This window comes from Micropterus salmoides, unplaced genomic scaffold (genome assembly GCF_014851395.1).
Source record: "Micropterus salmoides isolate LMB-PRFRI ecotype aquatic unplaced genomic scaffold, ASM1485139v1 Ms_hic_scaffold_13, whole genome shotgun sequence".
Lineage (NCBI taxonomy): Eukaryota > Metazoa > Chordata > Actinopteri > Centrarchiformes > Centrarchidae > Micropterus > Micropterus salmoides.
This window is the reverse complement of record NW_024040374.1, coordinates 12,844,924-12,866,146: the sequence shown is the minus strand read 5'-3', so window position 1 is coordinate 12,866,146 and position 21,223 is coordinate 12,844,924. Positions and strand designations below refer to the sequence as shown.

General features: G+C 40.5%; 1 protein-coding gene across 1 annotated transcript; it reads right to left on the bottom strand.

Annotated features, from left to right (window-relative positions):
- Positions 1–244: 244 nt before the first annotated feature.
- kif14 (kinesin family member 14) lies at positions 245–21,196 on the bottom strand. The gene is made up of 29 exons (XM_038715635.1): positions 20,133–21,196; positions 19,433–19,687; positions 19,152–19,239; positions 18,872–18,970; positions 18,534–18,586; positions 18,394–18,424; positions 18,129–18,236; positions 17,777–17,893; positions 17,240–17,358; positions 16,849–17,021; positions 15,295–15,442; positions 14,961–15,024; positions 14,381–14,565; positions 13,946–14,048; positions 13,564–13,721; positions 13,276–13,423; positions 12,883–13,029; positions 12,494–12,626; positions 11,490–11,583; positions 11,106–11,247; positions 10,054–10,160; positions 8,350–8,450; positions 6,898–7,128; positions 6,393–6,580; positions 5,769–5,921; positions 4,525–4,647; positions 4,283–4,357; positions 2,143–2,296; positions 245–1,641 (listed from the first exon to the last, which is right to left on the bottom strand). The coding sequence occupies exons 1-29, from the start codon at positions 21,194–21,196 to the stop codon at positions 1,274–1,276; spliced, it is 4,929 nt and encodes a 1,642-aa protein (XP_038571563.1). The 3' UTR covers positions 245–1,273.
- Between the last annotated feature and the right edge of the window lie 27 nt (positions 21,197–21,223).

The window sequence follows — 21,223 nt, the reverse complement described above, 5'->3', positions numbered from 1 at the left end:
GAATGCCAAGGTGAAACTGTATGTGTAAATCTGTTGACTCATGTCAAATAATCATTTTTAATTCACTACAAGGTAGCACATTTAAGGAATGTGTATATGAATGTTTTTGATAAACCTTTCCCCACTTACAATGCAGACTGTACTGTATTCCAGTGCCATTCAAAACTTATTATTAGCGGAGTCTTCACCAGGAGTCCGCAGTTTACTCAATAGTGACATGCAATATAAAAGATTTGGGTCCTTGTCAAATCAAGCCAAGTGAATTTATTGAAGTAGTAAAAGTTTCTATATTGTTTTGAAATATAATTTTCTTGACCATGTGATACACAATACCAAAAGGACATAAAACACTCTTTTGTGAAAGCAGTCTCTCCTGGAGTGCTAATTGGTGTAGTACATGTTATACATCATACAAGAGCGAAACCTCATGCAAATGAGGACACATCATGCCTTTATACAAGAAAGAAATTATGTACAACAGAATAGGGAGAAAACCCTTCATTATTTTTTTAACAAAACACTACCTGAGCTGCTCAATATTGTCCTCCTGTATCAATTCATATAAAATGAAAAAAAAAAAAAAAGAATAATTTAGTGGCCTCTGAACAATAAAGTACAACAGAGGAGGCCTGGTACAGCATATGTGAACATTCTCTTTATAGCCAATAACTGTTACTAATTTTGATTATACATCATGAATGACACTGTTAAGGGACCACCATGTGTAGAGTTTAAGTCCCAATAAATGTATCCAAAATACCTTTAAAGCTTTTAGTAGCAAATTATTACTAGACTTAAGAAATAATCTCCAGCACATCTTGCTTTTCACACCATATCAGAAGTGACATGATGATGGGAATTATCGCTGTAGTTTTGAAGCGTCCACATATTAAATCCACTTGTTTGCCATATTTATTAGATTCACTTTATTAGAGTTGGTGCTATGTGATATTACAAAAATAATTTTATCAACTTGGATGGCAACACTAAAGAAGTCTGTGCAGTGTCTGCTGCATGACCCATTCAAAACTTATTATTAGGCGGAGTCTTTACCAGGAGTCTGCAGTTTACTCAATAGTGACATGCAATATAAAAGATTTGGGTCCTTGTCAAATCAAGCCAAGTGAATTTATTGAAGTAGTAAAAGTTTCTATATTGTTTTGAAAAATTCTTCTTACCAGCAGGAGGCTCAATTCAAAGTTTTCTCATATTGACAGTACAATCATACATGATGCGAGCACATTATTAAAGAATGACATAGTATAAATGCACATCACACCCAGTGTGGGCTGCCTTTGGACAACACATCTGGAGGGAAGGTGTAGACTATCTTACTCACGACTCGATTTCTAACAGCACTGTGAGGGGTAGTGCTCTCTTTGGTTAAAATTTTGTCTTGTGTGCTCTTTTCTGAAGTGGCAGAGCTCCTGCTCTCTCCTTGCCCCTCTTGGCTCCAGGAGGACAGGGACTGCAGGGCGGATTGGAGCTCGTCTTGTGCAGCCATGACGCTCTGGAGACTGGGAAGCTGTAGGGACAGCGTCAATGCTCCTTCCTTGGACAGACCAGTGATCAGCTTATCTACAGCCTTGGCAGAGGAGATCAGCTCTCTGCAGCCGCTGAGGGTGGAGTCTCTGTGTTTTCCTGGAGGACAGTCAGATATATTTATATAGTTGAAGACACAAACAGAGTTGTATGTCACATTTTAAACTGAATTTGATTGGCTGAGACACACCAATGCAGTTATAAAACACCCATTAAACTGTTCATTATACATACCAATGCATAGACATTAAAATCAAGTTATTGTTAAGTTGGTACAGAGCAACATACTTTGATGCAAAAGCAACATTGATAATAATTTAGTTTTAATTTAATATAATGCAGTTTTAAAAATCTGCTTTTTTTCTAATATTGCCTCTTTGTTGTCATATAATATAACTGAGCATTTAGAGAAGCATCCTTAAGAATTGAAATAGTAAAAGGAAAAAAAAACAAAAAAACAATTTGCTTTGATCCTTGACATATTGTTACTTCCAGCACTTCCCCCCCCCCCCCCAAAGGATGTACACTGCTGGTGTTTGCAAGTTACACTGGGTAAGAGTTTCAGCTAAACATCTAGGCTGGTTAAGTCAGAAGCTTCACCTCGCAGGGCGGTAGACAGAGATGAATGCAGCTGTCTGATGGCCTTGTTCAGCTGGAACAGCTTCATCGCTGAAGTCCTCAGTTTTTGCAAATGGCAAGCTGAGGCCTCCTCATCCTCCTCCGCCTCCCCCTCCTCTGGGTCAGTCTCCCTCCCCTGTTTGAAAACATGAATGCACCCAAGAAATTAATAGAAGACAGAGCCTATAAACAGTACTACATTTTACAATTACATCACTAAAACACAAACACACCAAGATCATAATTTCAGAAACCATACACATTAATAAAAAAATACACAGTCAATTGTTAACCACAGATTAGCTCTGTGTTGAGATCTTTGCTCAAAACACACATTAACAGTAACTTGCTTGCTTGAGGTAGTGTTACTCAATAAATTGTTATCTTAATATTCCCCATTTTCTCAACTGGTCTTGATATTTTAAGCAGTGCTCTTTAGCCCTCAGTTCCAATTTTGTATGTAGCCTAAATACCACTTCAAGAACCAACACAGATGCATGGAAAAACAGACCGATACCTGCAAATGATGTCACTGACTGAATGGGGCTTCAATCGTGAGGTGTCCATTTCTATGACATAAACCTAATAGCCTCCTTCCCATTACAGAAATGTGCCATGCAATTTACACCAGCACACAGTTCTATACACATTATAAGCTCTTTTAAGCTACATGTAACTTCTATATCTACTGCAAATACAAATTCCTGTCCCCACATTTTCCATAAATGACACACACACACACACACACACACACACACACACACATATATGCATGCGTACACACACACACACACACACACACACACACACTTTGACCACTAACTGTAGTGACAATTCCTTGAACAAGCTCCTTCCTCCCCATTTACATCGACATTTAAATCATCGCCCTTTTCGGAAGAGCTGCAAAGTCCAACATCTTTGGGTCCAATAAATTGCACAGTACACATTTATAGATGTGTTTAGATCCACAATCACGCACATGTGCAGTGCTTGGTTACATGAAAATAGCTGCTTCAGGCAATAACTCAGGTTTATTTGCCAACAATAACACGGCGGGCAGCAAAATGCCCCCACGTCTATATGTGTCAATGACTGGTTTTAACGTAAAAAATAAATAAACGAGATAGAAAAAAAAAAAGAAAAAAAACTGCTAGTTTGTGTAGCTAAGATAACGGCAAACAAGCCTGTTAGCTGTGACTGATGCCACTTCATTCAACACATTCATTACCTGAACGATCACCAAGGGACGACTGCAGCGAGATAAGCCTACAGAGCATTGAGCTTTACAGGAGCAATAAAGGCTGAGTGGCATCTTTAACTGTTTAACAGCTGTGGGTGTGGGCATTAATCTGTAACATTTAAGCCTGTGTCAAGATGGAAGATTGTTTTTAACCTTTACATATCCAGGGAAGCTTTGCCGAGCGTGCATACTGTCTTTCAACCACAGTTTACAAAAACTACTGATACTTGTTTGGGTAATGAAGCTGCAGACTGCTGATAGCTACTGCCATCAATCAACTTCTTTAATTTTGACAATTTTCAATGTCAACGTTCAGATTTGTTTATATCTATAATTAAATAACAAAATAGAATATGAAAGACCATGAAACAGTAAAGGGAAATTAATTATTTAAGGTGAGTTAGGGTTTAGACAATATAGTAACACCAACAAGCGGTTATAATAACAACACAAACAAAACTTTAGTTCTGACAAACAAATGTGAGGTGTTTAGTGTGGTTTTCTCATTAATTGAATTCCAAGCCTTTTGAATTCATTAAGTTAATAGTAATCACAATACAGCTTCATCATGTCACCTTTCTCTGAGGTCTGACTACCTCTACAATACATTTCTCAACCCCACAGCAAAAGGAATGCCACAATGCAACAAAGTAGTTCATATTTGAAATTCACCGGATGTTCAGAATATCACGTATTGGCACCAGGAAAAAGGTCCAGTTGATGACATTTCCAGGAGGCCAATTAACACAACACACTATTTAATAGCAAATATCAAGATTTAGTTTCTTAAAATTTTAACAAAACTTTCAAAAGACATTAGAAGCATTATTACAATGTCACCATAACTCCTAGTTTGTAGCATGCTGTGCGGCTGAAACTCACCGTGATATGACAATGCATGTAGCTCTGCAGAGCGCGGGCTAAGTCAAGCGACTTGGATTTCAGGCTCTGCATGACCTGTAGGCAGAGACAAATCATCAGTGGCGATGACACCTAATTTTAAGAAGATTTACCTACACCTTTACAGAGAGTAAATTATCAACACAAAATCTAATCATGTCACCATGATAACTTGTGTGACAGGATGATTAAAATACAATTTCAGCCAGGTTATGATCTCTTACTGGGGTCCTGGGGTAGGCCAGCTGAGCCTCTCTCAGCATTTCTCTGGTGATGGTGAGGCTCTCCTCTAAGAGAGAGCGGATGCCCTTATTGGTCCCCTTCAGCAGACACATGACAAGTGATTGCTGAAAAAAAATGTAATCATATAATAAGATAAATTATACATCGGCTGACAGTATTTCCTTTTACATAACATAAACCATCCAGATTTTTTTGTTTGTTTGTAGAATCACAACCAAATCGCATTTTGGGCAGTACATTTTACAGTGTAAAAATAAACGTGTCAGCTCTCTGTGGTCGACAAACTATGTTCCGTAGTTTGGTAATTCTGTACTGCAATTTCTTGTTACTTATCAGCCGACATGCCTATGCTGACATATCTGCAATAATAATTTTTTTTTTTATCATTGATCATTACTGTGGCATTTTTAATACACATTTCCCAGAGATCAGCTGTCAGGCAAATTGTCTCCAGCACTGGGAGTTCTTTATATTGGATTTTCTGTAGGACAGTTTCTGGCAGTTTCTTTGTTTAGTTCATCCGTGCTGGTTGTTACTACTTATGATATATCCTGTTTCTTTAAGAAAAGGGTAAAGTTAAAAAATGAATACATGTATACAAAAATGTGTAGGTATATGCTAATCATTGTGTTTAATAAAACTGAACAGAAGAAAACACAATATAATTGAACATTTTGTCCTTCACTGGATTATAGGAGAGCCTTTCCCGATCTTATTTGACTTTATTTTATCCCTTTTATTTTATTGTATTTTACTAATTTTATATTTATCTTAAACGTGTATTTTAGTCTTTTCAATGTTTTCATGCTTTTATCTTGTATTGTTTTTGTATTATTGTCTCTTGGGTATTATTGTCTTTACACTTGTTAAAGCACTTTGTAACTTGTTTTTGAAAAGTGCTCCACAAATAAAGATTATTATTATTATTATTATTATTATTCTTCATTGCCCCTCTTACACTAAATGCTTAGACAAATCTAACCATTTGTCCATTACCATGCTTTTACACCAAATAATGAGATATCACTGCACTTGCAAATCAACAGACTAACATGCCATATCCATATTCAGCTCAACAATTCCCCACCCCCTAAAATCCTCCATGCTCTGAGACCCACACAGCTAATGTTCCATTCTCCAGTATAGTGGAATGGAGGCTTGATTACAGTGGACTCCAGAGCTTTGACAGAGATAGCAGCTGCTGTGGTATTAATGGTGGCGTTACCTTGCCTGTGGCCTGGGCAGCCCCCTCCACGGCATTCTGTGGCATACCCGTCATTGCCGCAAGGTGGCCAAGCGCAAGCAATGCTGCATCCAGGCATTGACTGCTCTTCCTCCGTGCCTCCGTCACCATTGATGTGATCTCAGATTCACAACCCTAGAAAATAGGGCAGAAAATTTTCATTTTCAGCCCGACAGTCCGCACAAACAGGTTGAATTAAAATTGATGTAACAGTTATTCAATGCAAGCAAGCCAAAAAAGCAGTCAACATAGTCTGAAGGGTGTGTGTGAAAAACTCAGGAGCGAGAGAGGAAAATTGTGTGTTTAGGTGCCGAGGCTGGTAAGGAATTTAGATTTATTTTCCATATATTCATGTTCTGTTTGAGGCTCAAGGTTGAGAATTCCCTTCGCTTGGCTATTTCCATAGATGGCTCAAACAGCTCAGAGCTAAGACACGTCAATTAACATTCTGCCTTTTGATTAGCCCCCCCCCCTGTCCGAACTGCAAAATTTACAAATCTTCAGTTCAGATTTTGCACTCGACGTGTATGCTGCTAATACCATGAAAAGCACAATATAGTGTCACTGCATGGCCTTTAATGCAGTGTGGTACTTGTTTGTGTCGACCTGAACGAGCAGCTGGAAGAATCCCCCCATCTTCTTGACTTGGCTCTTGAGTTCCTCAGCGACGGTGTAGAGCAGGCCGGAGGAGGGCTTAATGCTGGCCAACCACTGCATTGTAACAAACACTGCACTCTCTATGGCTGTGGTGGCCCTGACCAGCTGCGTCTGGGCCACCACATTACACACAAACACTGCAGGAGAAAAAGACATAATAACAGTACATCTATAGATCAGTCAAAGAAAGAAGGTAATCATGGGCCTTTCAGAATAGTGTACAAATTAGTTAGACACTTTCTTATTACAGGTAGTTGTATTTAATTTGCATCTCATCCCAAAGCAATCAACTATTTTTATTTGTTTTTTGTGCAGTGTTGACAATTACATAGAAAAATAATACGTAAAAAAAATCCTAGCTGTTACCTGTCTATAATTAACTATTAACTCTGACTACTAATTAACTTGCTCATCTTCTCAGGATTAAAAGACTTAATTTTAAGTTGAATCTCACCATTTTCCTGGCTGTCATCATCCAGGACGTTGTATAGGTCAGATATGATCTGAACCGCCACATTCACCAGGTGCAGATCAGAGACCAGCCTGTCCACAACGCTCTCTTCTGTCGCACTACAACCACGCAGCCGGGCCACTGACTGGCCAATCAACTCCTTGCAGATGCCAGGCACGGCAAAGTTTGCTCTGCCGGAATGGGTGGAGGGCGGTTTGACCACACCCATCAAGCCTGGGGCAGACACAGTGAAGAGTTGGGGTATGCAGAGATGACCTCATTAGACCACATTCTTACAACGCTGGTAAAAATACATTTCTCGCAAAATCAAGTGCAACAACCCGGCCTTTTTATTTAACGACTGTGACACTTAATCATTTCATTTATTTTCCCAACATTTTAATCTGTGTAACATTTTACAAATTGACAATTATTTTATGCAGATAAAACTATTTGAACACTCCTGTCACCCCTACTGTGGGGACTCACAAAAGCTTGACAGCAAAAGGGACAGTTCAATACTGTATGAGTGTTAACACTACACATTTTTCCTGATAACTATTTCCATCTCATTAAGATCCAAAGACCTAAAGAGGTCTATTATGCTTTCTGGCTTTTTCCCTCTCCTTTATTGAGTTATATACCTTTTTGTGCATGTAATAGGTTTGCAAAGCGAAAAAGACTAGTCCACTCCAAAGGGAGTTCCCATCTCCCACAGAAAACACTGCTCTGAACTGCCTGAAAACAGCTTGTTTGTAGTCCAGCCTTTTCCTTTTGTTCTCTGTGACGTCACAGCAAAATCATAATGATCGCCTAGCGACTAGTCCGACATGCCCTCAAAAACAACAGTGGAAAAACACTCTGAGCTGCAGCACACAGTCCACCTGCTGCCTCTCCTCTCCCTTCCAAACAGTTACCTTCCAGGCAGCAATGGACATAAAGTTGTGTGATGTTCTGTGATGTAGAGACAGAGCTCAGTTCTAACTTTATGGATGAAAAGATACATTTGTTACAGATTAACTCACTACTCTGAAACTCTTGCTTCAGCCTATGTTGCTAAGCTGGTAAGGGGAACATATTTACAGCTGAACTGAAGCTGTATTTACAGGCTTTTCACGATCCACCCTACTCTGCTTCTGATTTGCTAGTAGGCCTCAACTAGGTACTGCACCTGTGCAACTCCCAACAAAGATCTTGTAGAAGTGAGATGCATTACTACATAGCTAAAATGGAGCATTCAACACACAGGGTGAAAAGAGGGGCTGCAGTTTTTTGAAAATGAAACCATGTAAACCTGTTCTGGTACCACCCCTTAAATAAAATGATGAACCTGAAAATGAGCATAATATGACCACTTTAAGTTTAAAAAATAAACAAGTCTGACATGACAATGGATATTTAAAATATAACGTCAGAAAACAGGAATTATTCAGGAAATTTTTTTCAGTGCCTCACCAGCAGACTGTGAGTAGGCATTGTGGAGGCTCTGAATCGGATGGACCCGGATCTCGTAGAGGCGCCCTGAGATTCTCCTGCTCTTCAACAAGCTTCTGCTCCTGATACCAAACATACCAGAAGCAAACCCCTGTGAGTACCCTGCCAACATTTTATATGTACATGTACAACTATTTGGCATGCTGATGCTCTTATTCAGAATGACTTGGTCCTCCAGTGAACATGAATGTGGTGTTTTTTCAAAGGCTTATTATTACAGTATCCAGTATAGTCAGTGCCGGTCAAGGTTTGTCTGTAAGTTTGTCGTCCTAACCAATGTTGTTAAAAACTTAAAAAGTCTCTCTCTCTCTGGACATGGTTAGGGCAATCTAAAAGATGTATGTTTAACATATGTAAAAAGGGTTTAATAAACACACACATGGAATAGTCTGCCAACTGTTATTAGACATTATGAAACATAGTATTCATTTAAATTCAATTTAAAATCATGGTTAAAAAAAAAAAACACAATCAAGTGTGTGACCATAGTCTGAATTATTCAGAAACACCTGAAGAGTGCTTTGTGTTATGTTTTTTTTTTTTTATATTGTTGTCCTTGTTTTAAAGTATTTTACGTGTCCTTGTGAAAGGTATCTTGTTATATGTATGAGTACTGTTGTTCCTGTTTTAGTGTATTTTATGTAATTGTGATAACACCTGCCCAGGGACTACAGTCAAATATTAGCCAAGCTGGCTAAACTGGCACATTTACAGAAATGTTTATCAATGTGCACTGTCTCTGTAAACTTAATACATTTTTAAAAACATATAATTAAAACACATTGGGGAGGGAAGGTCAATAAACAGCTATGACTATAGCCATAAGGCTTGGACATGGGTATAATGGAGTCAGAGAGAGAAGGGATGAAGGTACCACACGGCCAGTGCCACGTTTCATTTGGCTGGGTCCACTGGTAGTTCAGGCACCACCAGGAGCACCATAAACATGCTTGACAAGAATAACAACAATGTGAGTGGAAAATGATGGGGGTTCTGCATGTACCACAGGTGCTCCGTGTTTGGGTTGTAGAGTGAGAAACACAGACCATTAGTGGCTGTTGCTTTTCTAAACTGCTTGGCCTGGCATGGAAATTAAATTAATAAACAGAGGAAAAAGAATAAAGAGAGGAATATTCTGTGGGCTGCAACTTCACATCAACATTTCATGAGAGAAAGAAGGATGTGTTGAATGTCAAAAATATGTGCCAGGTTGTAAAACACATTAGGGGAAAACAGGAGGACTTTGTGAAAATAACCAAAAAAATAAAAAATAAAGAAAGATTTTCCACGTTCCATCCACATTCCTTTCAACTTTCCATACGCATCCATTCGCCTGACATATTGTTCACATTAAAATGGTGCAATAGGCTGTGAGTTCAGTTGTGCATGAGGGCTGCGAGTTTAAGACCCACACACTGAAAGGCAAAATAATTATCCATCCAAGCCCTGGCCCTGTAAACAACAGTCAGGTGGACACTTTACAGAGAGACTGTCCTGTATTTCCCTCAGGAACACGTTGTAGGTGTTCTTGAACGCTTGCCTGCACACACATTTGAAGTAATTGGACAAGAATACCAATTAAGTCCCTGAAATCTTAAGTAAATGTCAAGTGCTGGAAAAAAGGGATTGATGGATAGGAGGAGAGAGGAAGAGCTGGATAATTACCTTCGGCGGGAGAAGGAGGAGGTGGCAGCAGAGGAGGCCGATATATCTTGCTCCCACTCATCATCAGGGTCATAAAACACATCGTCATCTTTTGAGGTGGAATCCCCCTGCGGAGAGTAAACTACTGCTGACATGCGGAGTCTCATTTACTCAACTTAATGAGAAAAACGCAGCAAAGTGAGGCAGCATCTCTCCGTCAGGCGTAAAACAACCCATTCTTGACTGTAAATAAGGTCAAACGCTTGGGGAATTGGCAATTGCACTTGAGCTGATGTCAGACTCTGAAAATGCAGAATGAGGAACAGACAGGCTGGCTGGTTGAATATGCTTCACTCAACAGGCATCATACATCAGCTTATTAGAGCACTGATCCAATTAAATAAGCAAGTATGCACAAGCTTGCCATGAATTTTCAAGCATTTTGTTGGTAGTTGTTCATCGTTTATCAGCACAATCATGAGTCTTCTCATCGCAAATTCGTCATCATTATGAGATCCTTAAGGGTAGAAATGTTTATGATATAAGTACGTCTATAATCATTCTTATTCTATACACAATATCCAATAATATTGTCCAATACAATTCCATAAAAACTGTCTATCTAGCCATATATTCTCTGTATCCCTTATTCTACATAAAGATCAGAGGTAATTTTAGATGAAATGGGCTGAAAGACTGTGAAACGCAGCCAATATTCACATGTAATGGAAGATTGGAGTTTCCAATTCATCTGATCTGCAAGTCTTTAGACAGGTGGAGGGAACTGTTAAACCACACAGGGGGCTTCATGTGACGTGAGGGTTCTCCCCACTGTGGCACCCAGTGTTTGATTATTTAAAATTTGGTCAAATCTACCATTACAAAGGTCCAGCCTGTTTCCACATCAGGAATCAGCTCTGTTTTACTCTAATTGTCATTTTAAATAAGAATAAGATTTTAATGGTGCCAGATACTTAAACAAGACATGCACTTCTTAATGTGCTTAAAGACATTGAAACAATCATTAGATCAAAAAGTGATGAGTTGAAAGGCAGAACTGTTTTAAGGCAGACCTGCTCGAATTCCCTCATGGCAGCAATGTTGTTTTGGAACTTGTCCAGGCTCCAAAAAGTGGAGATCCCCAGCTTTGTGTTTTGAACGCGCACCTGTAGCAGACCACCCTGCTCCAGGTTCTTATCATCTGAGCTTTCGTGTCTACAACAGAGGAGAGTCAAATGATTTTTTGCTTATCTTAAAAGAGGATACCTGCTTCCAACAGGGCCTGCAGCTGATGTTTTGGTTCCACTGAATTGTTGAAAATGACGGCAATGAAAGCAATGAAAATGCAAATAAATATTATGATGAATGTGACACCCCAATAGGTTTATTTTATAGGTTTTTAACTTGGCTAATAAATCATCATATGTAAGGTGTGACCCAATTTTGTATTTTCAAACCTGCTGAAGACTGTGTTTTTCTTCAGTTTTGCACTGATCTTATTGGCTTCCTCAATCATCAGGGACAACTTCATGGCATCCCACTGTGGAGAGACTGCAATATAGAAATGAAACAACTTCAACCGCAGTCCCGAGTCAAGCAGCATCTGGCTTAGATGGTCATTATTTCAGCCTGATTTGTTAGCACTGGCTGGAAGAGATTCACCCTTGTTACGCCTACAAGAACAGTTAGTACCAAAAATACTATTATCCTTACTGTAACTTGTGATTTTCAAATATATCACATGTGACTCTTAAATGTCAGTCAGTGTGAGAATCAGCTCTCTATACTCTAAATATAAACTACTAAATTCTCAGCTTCTAGGGCACATCACCTTAAGCTGCTGCTAACTTTGACTTTATCACTGCCAATATGCTGCTCAGGGTGCCTCGCTCCCTTTACACCAGGCACTAAATGAAATGGAAATAGGAAACGGCATTATAGCCAGACTCTGCAACACAGACAGCTATAAATGTGGCTGGAAAGTAATAACTAATCCTTGACTTTCCTGCTCTCTTTGGCGTGAGTGAAATATATCAAGTATTGTAGGGACATGTCTCTATTTGGGAGAAGGAAAAAAAATACAAATACTAAAGACAGCTTGTACTGTTTGGTGGCATTGAAGATAGTTCTATTGAAAAAATAGATTTAAATCATTTATATACATTGCGTGTAGTGGTACTGTAGAAAACTACCATGCACTATCCATATGAGAGTTGCAGATCATCTCACAATAAATTATTAGATTGGATATGTTCTATGGCCTCTCTGCCTCCTTCTCTGCTCCTCTTAAGTCCACCGTTTATCTCAGGTCCAGGCAAACGCTCTCTAATTTAATGCTTCTGGCTACACAGAATGAACCCCACCCATCTTGCTCTCGCTCCCAACACCACTTCTATGGTGTGAATTGTCATTGTGGCTCCTAAATCAAATGTGTGCTCAGAAGTGACATGGAAGCACTCACCATTTTGGAGAGTATGATTTTCTCTCATGGCTCTTTTTTTCTGCATCTCCTCCAGCTCTTTGCTGATCTTTGTCTTCTCCGCCTCCAGGGCCTCAACAATCCTCGCTTGATGCACACGATGTTCCTCCATCGCCTGGATAGTGACAGCAGGATAAAGCAAAATAGATAACTTTGTTTGCGTGAGAGTAATTTTCCATTATTTTAAAAGAATAAAACCTTTTCAACACACACACAAGCTCTGGCCACTGGGAGCAGCCCCTGTTCTCTCTCTCTCTCTTACACACACACACACACACACACACACACACACACACACACACCCCCCAAAACAGTCAACTTAAATTTTTATTTAAATTTTAAAATTCCCACAAGTTGCTCTTGGTTCTGACCTGGGCCTCCATGTGCAGGCGGAGACGTTTCTTGTGGGCGTCCACCTCCTGCTCCAGCTCCATCTTGGCCATTTTCAGCTCTGCCATCTGGCTGGCCACCCTCTCCTGGTCCAACTCCTGTTGACGCTTCCGCTTATTCTCCCCGTTCTGAATAAATTGTTTTTTGGCATTACTTAGTATTGGTTGCGCAAATTGCCAGGTTTTAAGGAGAAGCAAAAGATTATACGTGACAAAGTACTTCTATAATATTGCAATATTCTGTATTACACAAGTTTAAAGAAAATATATTTGTAGTTTTAAATTTCTGATTAAAGTTTTATCAGTTTGGTAACACCGTCATTCAAACAGACTCCCAATAACTCCAATGGCACTACAGCTAAACATTTTGCGTACCAGCTCTCTCTCCAGGTCTTGGATCCTTTCCTCATAGAGCGCCCTCTGGTCAGATAGCTCCTTCTGGGCAACCTCTTTGGCCATCTGGATTCCCTGCATCATCTCTTCTTTCGCCTTCAAATGGGCTTCTTCAATTTCTGCCTCCAGCCTGCGACACACAGATACGGCTTAAGAGAGTTCTGGGTTTGATTCTGCACAAATAGATGTTGCCCTGAATAAACATTTTTAAAAAGGCCAGAATGGTTGACATAATAATATAACTTTTTTTATCTGGTATTTTGCACTCACTGAGCCCTTTGAGCTGCAAGTAGCTCATTTTTGGCAAATTCAAAATCTTTGTGGCCATCGCCTGCGCCTGTCCAGCATGACACCCGCTTCCCAGACTGCACCTCTGCTGGATGATTGAAGCGGAAGTAGTGGTCTCCACCAAGAATCACCCTGTCACCCTGGAAACCATAACACACACACACACACACACACACGAGAAGACTTAAATTCATTAATAAAATGGATTGGGCTGGACCTTTTAGCATGCCTGACCTTCATTCATGCCCTAAAAATGGATAAACAGGTTGGGCATGTTTAATTTAGAACAAATCTTGCTATAAGTTACTTAGTTAGTATAATGCTAAACATCAGATGGGTTAGAGGATCTTTCTGGTTTACTCACATGGTGTAGGACAGTGGATTCAGATGTGAGGTTTCCATTAACAAAGGTTTTGGCGTTTTCCATGGGAGTGATGCTGACAGTACCCTGGATGTTGGTTATAACACTAAAACAAACCAAAAAAAATGCAGATACAGATATTTCTCATGTTAAATGCCGGCTATAGCTAAAAAAAGAAAATAGATCATTTTTAGATTACAAAGATGGCTAGATCAGAAAAGCATTTAAAAATGTTCCTCAAATCATTAACAATAATCAAGTTTAATAAACTAAATGTCAAAGCCAGCCTAAATATTAAAATTACATTTCACTGCAGTGGCACACCTCTGTTGAATAAGCACGCGTACAAGATGGCAAAACAGACTACATATTGTTTATTTAAAGTTCAATCGCTCCTGCCACAAGCATTTTCAAACCACACCTGTGGTTTGTTTTTACCAGTGTTGGTCAGCAATGAGAGCTCCTGTCAGCTGGATGTCATGGCTGGACTCAGACTTGAGCTTGCCCACTGTGGTTCGACCCTCTTTGATCATGTAGAGAAGCATCTCCGAGAGCTGAGGATCCTCGTTCAGGTTCACCAGGTTAGGAAGACGATTGTCCACTTTGAATGTCACACCTGCTTTCTGAAAACTCAGAGAAAGTTTCCAAATATGTTATTAATAGTCTGTGTCCACAACAATATGTATTACAGCTTGTTTCAGGTCTTGTTAGTTAGACCTTTTAAGCTGATGATACATGGAGCAATTTTTAGAGCAATGGTGCTGGGCAATGTTGCCATCAACGGTAATGAGTAAAGATTACCACCGTAATCCCCTTCCCCCACCACTCCGCCACCCGTCCCGCCCCGCCGCTATCAGATTGCCCAGCAACATTGCTCAAAAAGTTGCCCCATGTATCATCAGCTTTAGGATCAGCGTGGTGAAGAGATTATTGTACTGTTGGACACAGTGGACGACAGCCTTGATAGTAAAAAATAAATATACACAATGGAAATTAATGTTATGCTCAAAGAAATTACCTGCAACTCTTTGGTCTCTTCACGTTTGCGGATTTCAGCTTGCTCCAGTTTCTCTCTCCATGCCCTGCCAGAAAATAAGATCAAATATAACAAAAAATGTCTCCTCAGATCAAATTTTGCCATGATGATCTCTGATGTATCCCCTTCTCAACCACTTATAAACCTTCTCACCTACTGAACTTTATAAAGAGAGGACAACAGTGTTGCAAAATGTTTGCGTATTCATCATGATTTTATTTTTACATACATACAGACACACACACACACACACACACACACAGTTACATTATTACTAAAGGCATGAGTCGAAGATAGTTATTGCAGTAACACTGACCGGTTGGCCTCAACCATTTCCCTCTCTTGCTGACAGAGTGTGTTCTTCAAGGCAGCGATCTCCTGCTGAAACAGCCTGACCCTCTCTGGTTCCACGCCCTGGGAGCTCATCTGTGCTGCTCGCAGCTTCTCCACCTCAGCCTTCAATTCTGAAAACACAAACACAAACACACACACACACACACACACACACACAGGTATTTTATCTGTCCTTATGTGTAGTGTGATGTTCTGTGTTGTGTGTTGTTTTTTGTACTGGATGCCATAGAATGTCATTGCACTGTAAAACAAATTTACCTACGGGTATAAATAAAGTAAACAACAACAACAACAACAACAGTTTGCCAACAATGCTTTATAAAAAGGTTAAATATACTGTATATAGCAGTTTAGACCAAATATACACTTAAATAAATACCAGTAAATATGAATTTGCAGGGAGTTCCATTAAAGTCCTGAAAGTCTATTTTAAGACATGACTTTAACAGAGTCCACAGAGATATTCGGATTTTGTCAGCGAACTGCTCAACAATGATACTCATTGAAGACAATACTGAGGAACATTGACCTGATTTGTAATGTTTGAGTCATATCACACACTGACAGGTGGTGTGAGAGAAATCCACAGCAAGAGCTCCCCTCACTGCTAAAAACATCAAACAGCAGCGTGATCATCTTATGAAAAATAATACTTGGATGACAGTTAGCCGCCATGTGCAGCTGACAGTGCATAAATATGGCCTGGAGGCAAGGTTAGGGCCAGACCTTAATTGAACCGGGTAGTGAATAAGCTGGTGATGGATAGATGGGCAGACAGGAGGGTACGTGGGAGAGACGGAGAGTGAAGGAGATCAAGAGCGAGACACAAATGGAAAGAGAAGACATTCACAACAAAAGAGAAACACAGACAGTGAAAGTGATGCAACGAGAGGCAGATGAAGATGGAGCTAATGGACGCACAGACAACCAAGACAGATTGAATAACAGTTCAAATGAGTGTGTGTGTGTGCTATTGAGGATAGAGGGACTGTTGAGAAATGTGCTCTATTGCTTCAAAACTGGATTTTGTGCTTTGGAGGCTCTTACACAGTGAACAAATGCTGTCCACATCTGTGATGCCAAGGTAACAACACTGCTCGGTATAGAAAAGCAATCTTTGGTTTTCCTCTGGAATAAGGTCATACAGGTGTGATGCAGTTTGTGTAGGATGGCAGACGTTCAGGTTCACAAAGAACATAACGTCCTGCTATAAGGTGTATATGCATGAGTGCAGTGAAAAATCTCTCTCCAAGATGAAGACAGTGTTTGCTCCACTTTCCCCTTAGTTGATGACACATAAAAAAAAATCCCTTTTTATTTTTCATACACTCCGTGGTGGCCAAGGACTCACGTCGGCAACATGTACCTCACAACTAGCAACTCCACAATAAGTGCACGGTAAGAAAGCTATAAAAAGGTTTAAAAAGCGTATTACAGTTACAACACAATAAAAACAGGCCAGAGCTCAGTTAACTCCAACAGAGATTTTTGAATGTGGATATTTTGAGTGTCTCACCTCTGATGAGCTTGGCACTGGTGTCTTCATTGACCTTTGCTATGTTAATGATGGTGCGGGCCTGCTGGGCGTAGCGCAGAGTGCTTAGGCTTTCCTCCACGTTGCTGCCCGCAGGACTCAGTGTGGCGATCATGGCCGTCTTGGAGTTACCACCGAGGCTCTCTTTCAACAGCCTGCGGAAGAAGAAAAAGAGAATTGGGACTTTGTCAGGATCATCCTTCAAAATTTAAAATGGAGGTCTGTCGGATTTTGACAAGATTGTGTTTTCAGTTTCATATATAAACCAATTCATCCCTAATGTATTCTATTTTCCATTTCTCCAATAGAGCTTCCAAAAATAAAACATTGTGTTCTACAACAGCTACAGCGTACATGCAATCTGATCTCTCACCATGTCAGGACAGACTCTCTGTACGGTGTGAAGACCTTCTTTCTGGTCAGTGCCTGTTCTGACAGGGCAGAGATGACCTTCCCAAGGGTGAGCAGGGATTTGTTGATGCTAGCACCTTCCTGTAATGACACAGTAAAATTGGCCTTTTTTTTTTTTTTGAGTAAGCACATGCTGTTTTATGCAAATACAAAAAGCATCCTCTGCCAAATATAATGAGCAAATGGTTCTGAATACAACCATATCTTTTTGAAACATCAGTCTTAGAATCAATTGAGGATATAATTAATGAGTCATTGATTGTTATTGATTGATGTAGCCAATTTTTTAAAGTTATTGTTTCAGGTTTCAAAATGGCCATCATAAATTGCAGGACCCAAAGTGAAGCATTATAACAAATGACTTATGAGCAAATATATATTTATCATTTGGAATGTAATTATACTATCTGAAAAAATTAAAATTTAATAAACAATTACATGAAGTAGAGAAATTCAAAATTTCAACATGGTGTGTGTGCATAAGCGTATGTGTGTATACCCTGAGCCTGTCTCCACTTGTCTGAGCCGAGTTACAGCGTTCACTGCCTGCCAGGTCCACCAGGTTGATCCTGCTGGTGATACTGTGATCGTGTTCCTCGCCCTCCACAAACTCAGTCTGTAGGCACACACACAAAAACCAATTAATTGTGTTACATTGACCTTAAACACACAGGACCTTCCAAGTGTCTTACTGTGTACATGCAAAATTAACTTAAACACTCTCCACATTATTAAATTCTTGCAAAATGCAAATTTATCTTGTAGCTCAAGTTTTGTTTAAATTAATATTTAAGAATTTATTAGGTGACGACATTTTGTGTTTGTTTTGGGGTGAAGGTGAAAGGACATACCTGAGTCTGGGTCATAACCAGGGTGAAGACAGAGTGAGATCTGGAGCTCTTGTCATTCATTCCTGTAGCTGCTGTGGCTCTCTGCTTGTTGCCCAGCTTCAGCCAACCCTAAAGAAGGACAGAGTGAATTATGATTATTCAGTAATTCTCTCCATGGTGTGCCTGTACCACACTTTTAAGATAGTAATATTCATTCAGACATTGATGTTTGTATTTCATTGTGGCCTCGATGATCTGAAAAAAAAGAAAATATCTTTCAACCTACCTGAATGTCATTGTAAGAGCTCACGATATTCCTGTGAAGAAATAAAAGAGTGAGCAATTCTGCAAATCAGACCATTCAAGAGTGCTCCTTTGGCCTTTGTTGAAGAGTAATCTAGCAAAAGAAAATAAAAGCTTTCTTACAAAGAAAGGTCTGCCACATAGGGACCATGGACTGGATGCTCCCTCACCCTCAGCTGGAAACACAAATCAGAGGGATTTTCTTATCTTGACTGTACATATTCTTAGGTTATTCAGCTCTAAGCCATTATGAGCAAGAGTGCCTCTCTAAAATGTGCGATCATCAGATCATGTTACGCATTATCGGATAGCCATTCAAAAGAAACTCTCTGGAAACTGGTTTATGCGAAAATGCAGCAGCCAAATTCACTAAAAGAACAATACAGTTTTCCAAAAAACAAAACACCTAACAAGGGTTCCTGGTTTCTGGAATGTATTTCAGTCGGTTGCAAACTACTTACTGGCGTCCTCCTCTGATTTGGCTCATCTCTAGTCACCAGCAGATCATGGATCTTCTCATTGTACACCTCAAAGTAGCTCATCTCTACATGACATTTGACCTGAAATATAACAAATCCAAAGATATAACCAGAAAAATAGATTGCTCATGTGCACATTCAAGCCTTTTAATTTTGGAGGGAAACTACAGGCTTAAGACATTTTATATTGATTAACAAAAAAAAGGAGTAAAATAACATGAGAAACGTTCAACCAGGAATACACCTTTGTAAGAGATTTTACCTCTTCATTTTCCATGGATGCTAATTTAGAAAAAATCTCTTGGCAGAATCGGGGGATTACCCCTTCCTCTTCTCCAAAGCCCATCATCCTAAACAACAAAGATTTCAAACATTTCAAACTGCAGTTGATTGGTCATGATTTAAAATGCACATCCCAATATGCACATTTTACACATAGTATGTTTTTTTAGAGCAAAAAATGGAGAGAGCAGAGGGGGAAAATTCCAGTGGTACAAGGGGTAATAATCTAAAATCTAAACAAAACAAAAAACAAATACACACGTGTAGGACTTCCCAGAGCCTGTTTGGCCGTAAGCAAACAGGCATGTGTTAAATCCTTCAAAGGCCCTCAGCAGCAGAGGCTTTGCCAGCATCTCATACACCATCTGCTGGCTGGCAAAGGCAGGGTCACACTCGTCCACCGAGCAGAGGGAGAAGTCATAGGTGAAGGAGTAGCTCTGTTTGGAGTCTGGGTGCTGGACAACAGTCTCCTGGCCATTCATGAAGATGACCTGCAATGCCTTCTCTGCCTTCTCCCTGTAACAGAGCAGACATATGTAGAAACATTATTTCAGAAATGGCTTTTGTGTCTGACTGTAAATGAGCACTTGCATAACCTAAAAACACTGAACATTGTTTGTAGCTTGGTGGTCATTTTCAAGAATTCCCACAGCCTGCAACTAAAGATTACTTGCATTATTGATTCATCTGCAGATAATTGTACTGATGAATCATCAAAATTTCAAGGAAATAGGGGGGAAATGCCATCATCTTAGCATGTCCAAGATACACTTTATTGTAATGCTTACAGTCAAATGAAAGAATAGGATATGATTAAACTACACATTGGTTTATCATTTGTATAACGTTAGCCCACTGATTTGTGTGAATGAGGCAGATGACAGTCAGATGGCTCAGCAGTACCTTTGGAGACCCAGACATCATTTTACCCATCAGTTAAGGCAAAAATTGCATCACAAACCTGGCGTTGAAAGGGCGGACACGGACTGCAACAGTCACTGCGCTGTTTTCCATCTTAAATAAATCCTGCTGCTTCAGAGCCTCACAGGGGCGAGACAGGGACTGCTCAGTAGGTGTTGGAGCTGGAGTGGAGGTCCTGGCCTGGGTCACGTCTCCCTTTTGGCTTGAGGTGGATGTCTTCCTCACCTGCAGCGCGGCGTTTGGTCTGTGAACACCTGCGGACTCCTTGCTGGCCCGGGGAGCTGGGACAGGTTTTGTGTCCTCCGCTCGCTGTGCTCGGGATTTGGGCCTCTCCAGACTAGCAGATTTGACTGCAATAGCTAATTTGGGTGCTTCTTTCCCCGCCAGTCTCTCGAACACGTCTCTCTTGGCTGCGACTTTCTCAAACGGCGTCTTTTTGGTGGGGGTTTTAAAGGTTTGGCCCTGGTCCTCTACGTGCCTGCTTGTGGAGGAAGAAGAGGGCGTCTTGATGCACGCCGGCCTCCTCTGGTTTTCCACATGAGCAGCAGTGTCACGTAAACTAGTAGACCTGAATAACCCAGGTGCCCTACCGTTTGGATCACTAAGAACTTTCGGCGTTGGCTGCAGGCTAGTGGCACTGAGCCCAGCGGCACTGACCCCAGCGGCACTGGCCTGTAGCTCCCCGTGTGCGCTTTTATCCATTGAGGGAGTTCTGGTACGGCGCTGCAGGGTCAGTCTCTTCTCCGGAGCTGGTGTAGTGTTCTGGCTGCTTTCAGACATGGTTTTCTCCGCTGTTTCAGACCCGGTCTTCCTCCTTGACCTCCTCTGCAGAGTGAGTCGGCCACGGTAAGGTGTCTGCGGCCCGTTGCCGCTTTTTGACAGCGCAGAGAGGACATACGTCCTGTTTACCTGTCGGCTTTTATTAGATGACCTGCTGTCTTCACTTCCAGACTCTCCGGATGTTCTCTCACTTTTGCACAGCGCACCCTCTGTCACTTTTCGGTCCGCCAGGCGCTCTCTGCCCGGTGTCCTGGATGTTGATGTTGACATTAGATGGTCATAATAAGCTGTATGCTTCCTCGCTTGTACACTGAATAACGACATGGCTCTCGGTTGCTAAAAATAAAAACC